Raw genomic sequence first — 5,860 nt, 5'->3', positions numbered from 1 at the left:
CCTAGATGGAACTGCCTGGTGTTGGTCCTTACCCGGGTTCTCTAGTGTACACCAGTGGGGATCCTCAAAGCAGGAAAGCGCATATCTGAGTGAGGAAATTAGAAGGGGGCACTTTGCAGGAGGGGGCTTGCTTTGGCACAGTCCTCCAGTGGGGAAGGAGGGGAGCTTGTGCTTGAGGGTGTCATTGCTGCTTCCCCTCCTAGATCCCAGAAAAGACCAGGGGCTGGCCCTGGGAAGAGGGGTGGGGGCAGCCAGTAAAGGAAGCTACACAGTCAAGTTCTTCTCCTGTAGCCACATGCAAAGGGAGTTGGGGCTGTAACCCCAGAGATGGCCACAGGGAAGACTCTGCCTCTCCAGGTCCAGGGCAGAGAGAGAGCTTGTGGGATAGCAGGAGATGCTTCTGAGAGGCTCAGTCAGGCCTCATCTGCCCTGGACTACCAAGGTCCTTCCAGTGGCAGGACAGAGTAGGTAACAAATGGCTTCTTCCCGCTCACCTGAAGAGCTAGGCTTACCAAGCCCACGTTCTTTTCTAGTTCTTGGTTTATCTCAAACGATAAAGAATCTGGCTTCAGGAATACTTGGTGAGGGCTTAGAGTGGGCTGGGGCCAGGCCTTCATTGTCATCCCAGCCAAGAGCTTTAGAGGCTTGGCTTTGAGTGGAGGGCCAGGAAGAAAATCAAGTTTTTAGATGGTCATTCCTGGCTGTTGGAGGTAGGTGGTATTGGCTACAGCCCCAGAGAGGGGCTTGTGGGTCCAGTGGCTTCCTTTCAGGGACTCTATTCTGCCCTGAAGGCAGACACTCCAGGGCTGGAGGTCAGAGAAGCCTCCCAGTTCTGGAGGTCTGTCTTGAACATGTCATCTTGTTTTCCCAGGACACGACCCTGGATTCCCCACCTCCTGCAGATCCTTGGCAGAGGAGACCTGGGATTTGTGGGGTTTACTTTGGCACCCTGTGTGGGGACATCATGTACTAAGGCCCAGCTGGGGTAGTCTTTAGGCAGGGGAGATCGATGAGGGCTGTCTCCACAGGCTCAGTGCTCTCCCTTCCAGTCCCCTGGAGAAAGGGCAAGAGCAGGACAGAGGTGGTTGCTCCCTCCTACACTGTGGTGCTTCTCTGAGCAGGGCAGGTGGCTGCTTCCTGGGATGGCCAAGTAGAGCCACAGCGGGGCGCTGGTGCAGGCAGTGACCTTATGGCTTCCTCATAGCTTGGTGGCAGCTGGAGAGATGGGAGAGCAAAGGCATTAGCCACTTGCTTGCCCTCCCCGCATATATGCAACACCCTTTCTTTGGACTGTTGCTTTCTGCATCTCCCGGTGGGTGCTGGAGATGTTGGCTCCATGGAAACCCCTCTCGTTAGGCCTCCCAGGGCTGGGGCCTGTACCATCTACACAAAGGTGAACTGGGGCCTCCAGCCATATCCTTGGGTTCTCCACTAGCGGCCCTTTTCTTGACCCCAGGGCCTCTAATTGGGTATTGTGTGTTAAAATGCAGTAAGTGAAAAGCTCAGTTCACCCAGGGCACTCCAGGGCTGAGAAGGCTGGACATTCACCTCTCTGCAGGCCCAGAGCCCGAAGCGCTGTGCAATCAGCTGGTGAATATGCTGTTGCCGGTCCTTCTTTCGAACACTCTCATAGCTGGGCAGACGAGCTGGCTGCCACAGGGGCAGCTGGTGGCTCCTGGGCAGCCCCACACAGAATACCTCACCCCCGTGGGCGTGGCCCTATGACCAAGAAAAGTCAAGGGAGCCAGGGAGGCATGCACCAGTGTTACCCAGCTTCGATCTGGATCCTCTTCCCCAGAGCAAGCTCAAGTTCAGGCGCATTACACTCCTCCCTTTCCTCCAAGAAGCCTCTCCAGTCTTCATCCCATCCTTCCCTCCCCTGCATTCTTCTTAGTCCCCTCAACCACACTAGGTCCCTTGCCTGGCTTCAGAACCCCAGCACACACTTCTTCCCCCATCCTGGGTGGCAGGCCCAGGGCTCCTCCCTCACCTGTATCCCCTGGAACTCTTGGCTCCTTTCCGCTGGCTGGACCTCAGCATGATGTCCCATGGTGCTGAAGTAGGGAGGCGGGCAGTCCTGGGATCATGAAGCACAACTCAGGGTGAAGCTCATGATCAGTGTGCAAGACAGCAGATTCCAAACCCTTTCTTTTCCTCCATGCCCCTTTCTCCATCCCCTTAATCCTGTCCACCTGGGCCAAGGCACAAAGCTCAGACCTTGAGCATTTCTGAAATGCACTGGGGTGTAGAGGTTCCACTCCTTTCTGGGCACTAGCTCATTCTGTCACTGTCTTGTAGCCAGCTCTGATGACCTTTGGCAGGAGAGTCAGAGAAAACCTCTTCCTGTCCCTACCCTTCCTGCCTGGTGCCCAAAGTGGGGGGATGGTGTCAGAGCCTGGGGGGCTACAGCTCAGAAGATTTTGTTTCCTTTCTATACAGGATGCCATATGGCACCCTGTCCCTGGGGAGAGGACTGACAGTGCCGTGGTTGCCATTTACTCCCTCCCACAGAAGCCGTGGCTCTGCACTTTCCCTTGGGAGCTGGGAAAAGACCTTGTCTCACGGAGGAGCTCCTTGCACTGAGTCACGGTTTAACAATGGTCAGGGAGGGGCCTGGATCTTAGTAACCCTTTCCACACTGCTCCCTGACTCAGAGGGAACTCAGGCTGGCTGCAGAGAAGGGATTCCAAAGGCCCTTTCCATGCTGAATAATTGTTTCTCCTTGGCCAGAGCACAGGTGCTCTTTTGTCAGGATTTGGGTCGGGGATGGGGGGCACGAAGGCAAGGGGTTGGTGGGTCAGGGTGCTTACCTGTTGGCTGGGACTCCGGAAGAAGTGGCAGGTGCAGAGGACCTGGCAGCACTGGGGCTCGCGCTGGTGCAGTAGCAGCAGCAGGATGGCCATGATGAACACTGCGGATGAGGCTGCCCTCCCCCAAGAGGCACCGTCAGGGGGCAGCCCGGACCCCGCACACGTGGGCCCATCTCCTCACCAGATTGGAATTCGCTCCAGAAGCTGGTGTAGGAATGACCTGGCTGACTGATACCAGCTTGACAAGCAAGGCAAACTGTGGTGCGGGCAGCTCCCTGTTTGCTATAGCATCAAGTCCTTGGGGCAGATTTGTGAGGGGGAGCAGAGTAGCCCTGTCCCTTCTCTGTCTTCAGCCCAGTGGGTGATGTGTGTAAGGGAACATTTACAGAGAGAGAAAGGGAGGGGATGGAGCAAATACCCTGAGAAACAGTGGATGTGAGGAGGCAGGAGAGGACCCAAGAGCCCAGCTCAACAGCCCCTGGTGCCCAGCCCCTCTCATATCAAAGACTGTGGCATCATAGGACCTGGCACAGGGAAGGGACCGGACCAGCCATGCACAGCATATTTCAAGTCTTGCCTGGGCAGGGCTGTTGCTTGAGGTGACCCTACAGAGGAAGAAGCTGGGCTATCTGGGCTTTGCCTATGGTGAGGGGCCAAGGGTGCCTCTGCCCCACCCTTAGGACTCGGAATGGCAGCAGGTACTCACCGGTGGCCACAACTATGGCTAGGAGGCTGTTGTCCATGGTGATTTCTGCACACGGAGAAGCAGTGACAGGGGATGCCAAGAAAGGGCATTGGCCTTGAGGGCAGCCAGCAGGGCCACAGGGCTGGCCCTCCCCAAGGTGCCACACCCCTCCCTGGGAACCCTGGTCCGGAGGAACTCCATTCAGAGCAGATGCATCTGTGATCAGCTTTCCAGGCTCTCCTGCCTCTGCAGACCTGGCAGCTATGAGGGTCCTGCTACAACCTTCTGAGCAGGAGTTGCGGGGAACAGGTCCTGCTTCTGCTGAACCTGACAGCCAGTGGGACTCCAACTCGCCCAGATCTCTGCACTTCTCAGTCTCAGATCCCTCCCAGCCCCACTGCCCACCTCCACTTCCCATTGGCCCAGGTAGCTGGGCTCTGGATGTCAATTGGCTGTCCTCTGGTCTTGGCTTCCACCTCTAACAGAACCTTGGTGTCCATGGTTGCCCTGGAAACCGGGTACGCCAGGCCATGAAATACAAAAGCCTCTCTGCCCAGGCTCTCCTCCTCCCTCCAAAGCAGTTATTGTGCAGCTCTGGGGGCCCAGCCTGCCTGCGCCCGTTCCCCACCCCCACTCCGTGTCCTGCCTGGCCCAAATCCTGATCTTGACCCCAGGGGCCCAGCCAGGAGAGGATTTCAAAGAAACCTCAAAAAACCCAAACCTCCAGGGTGAGCTCACCCTACAGAAAGGTGGTGGGTAGAGAACACTCTGCCAGGATCTCAAGCAGTGAAGCTTGCCTCAGTGACCTGAACAGGAGAGAATGGGAGAGGAGCGCCTCCACCCCCAAACCTGCCCTCTGAACCTGTCAGGAGGAGTCCTGGAGCCTGGTCCTGGGTCCTGCAGTGCTTCAAACTCAGTGGAGCCAAGACAGGCCTGCCAGAGCAGTGAGGGTGGGGCTACGCTTCCCTAGTTCTGCCTGCCTGCTCTTTAGAAAGGCCTAGGAGCTTTAAAAGCATACCATAGTGGGTTGCCACCTGAGACCCATTAAATCAGAATCCTCTTTCAGGATTGTGACTCACTGAGTTGAATGTAAACTCAAAATGTTTACAGCAGGTGACAATAATGGTAACTAAGACCTGATCTAATATGATGGAGAAGGACGAAGATGCAGCAAGTTCATGTCTTACCTAAGGCTTTTTACACTTGATCTTAGACAAAAGGCTGAGAAGTGATCTATGTAAGTTTTTTTTTTGTATGTTTGTTTTTTTTAATGGTACTTTGAGGCTAGGTGTAGTGGCTGATGCCTGTAATCCCAACGCTTTGGAGGTTGGAGCAGGAGGATTGCTTGAGGCCAGGAGTTTGAGACCAGCCTGGGCAACGTGGAGAGAGATCCCTGGTTCTACCAAAAAAAAAAAAAAAAAAAAAAAAAAAAAAGGCCAGGCATGGTGGCGCACACCTGTGGTCTTAGCTACTTGGGAGGATTGCTTGAGCCAGGAGGTCAAGGCTGCAGTGAGTAATGATCTTCATTGTGCCTGGACAACAGAGCCAGACCCTGTCTCTAAAACAAAAAGTGATCATAATACTTTGAAAACTTTTGTTCTGGTCTAACACAGCACACCCATAGCCCAGGTTAAACCCACAGGCTAGTTTGTGAGTTCTTGGGCAGCAGAGTCTAAATGTTCTAATATTTACTGCCTGTGCCTAATATGCTAAATCTAGTTGTTAATTTTTCTCTTTATTGACCTGAGAGTTGATATTGGGAAACAAAAACCCCAACATTCTAGAGAACCAGGGTATAGCTTCCGATGTTCACTAACATAGGAGCCAGAAAAAATGAATCATCTTAGCCTCTGAGCCTAAGCACCCTTTCCTTCTAATTCTTACCGTTAGCTCCTTTCTGCTTACCTGCCCAGCCAGGCTGTTTTTCGAGCAGGAGAGTGGAGGGACTGAGTGGCTCTGGAGGCTTCCTGCCTCTTTCTGAAGCCTGCTGCCACCATCTAATAGCTGTGACTTTGGGCTCATCATTTCACAGCTCTAAGCCTCAGTTTTTTGATCTGCTAAAGGACAATAATAAAAATGCCTCCCTCCACGAGCTGTAAGGTTGAGATACTGCAGGCGTGGCCAGCACCATGGCAGCTGACAAAAACCCCAACGCTGTTCTCGGTTGTCAGGAGCGCCCCCTCCTGGCAACTAGAACTTGACATGTGGCAGCCTGGGCAGGAGTTTGTTCCCCAAGCTGAGCTGAGGTCAGGGTGGCTGACCGATAGGGTGACTTTAGGGGTCTAGAAACCTTCACTGTTGCTCCCACATTAAGATGTGAAGGACTGATGCTGAGCCCTGGCTGACGACGGTAGGAGAGTGGGAG

The 5,860-nt window shown here is 54.3% G+C and overlaps 1 protein-coding gene across 1 annotated transcript; it reads right to left on the bottom strand.

Moving 5' to 3' along the window:
* Positions 1-522: 522 nt before the first annotated feature.
* Positions 523-4,773, bottom strand: LOC116552982. Its single transcript, XM_032279986.1, has 5 exons — positions 3,517-4,773; positions 2,811-2,923; positions 1,991-2,077; positions 1,549-1,719; positions 523-1,215 (listed from the first exon to the last, which is right to left on the bottom strand). The coding sequence occupies exons 1-5, from the start codon at positions 3,911-3,913 to the stop codon at positions 1,096-1,098; spliced, it is 888 nt and encodes a 295-aa protein (XP_032135877.1). The 5' UTR covers positions 3,914-4,773; the 3' UTR covers positions 523-1,095.
* Between the last annotated feature and the right edge of the window lie 1,087 nt (positions 4,774-5,860).

This window comes from Sapajus apella, unplaced genomic scaffold, assembly GCF_009761245.1.
Source record: "Sapajus apella isolate SASKATOON/1434 unplaced genomic scaffold, GSC_monkey_1.0 scaffold12, whole genome shotgun sequence".
Lineage (NCBI taxonomy): Eukaryota > Metazoa > Chordata > Mammalia > Primates > Cebidae > Sapajus > Sapajus apella.
Note: the sequence above shows the minus strand (reverse complement) of the source record. Positions and strands in the feature narration are given on the sequence as shown.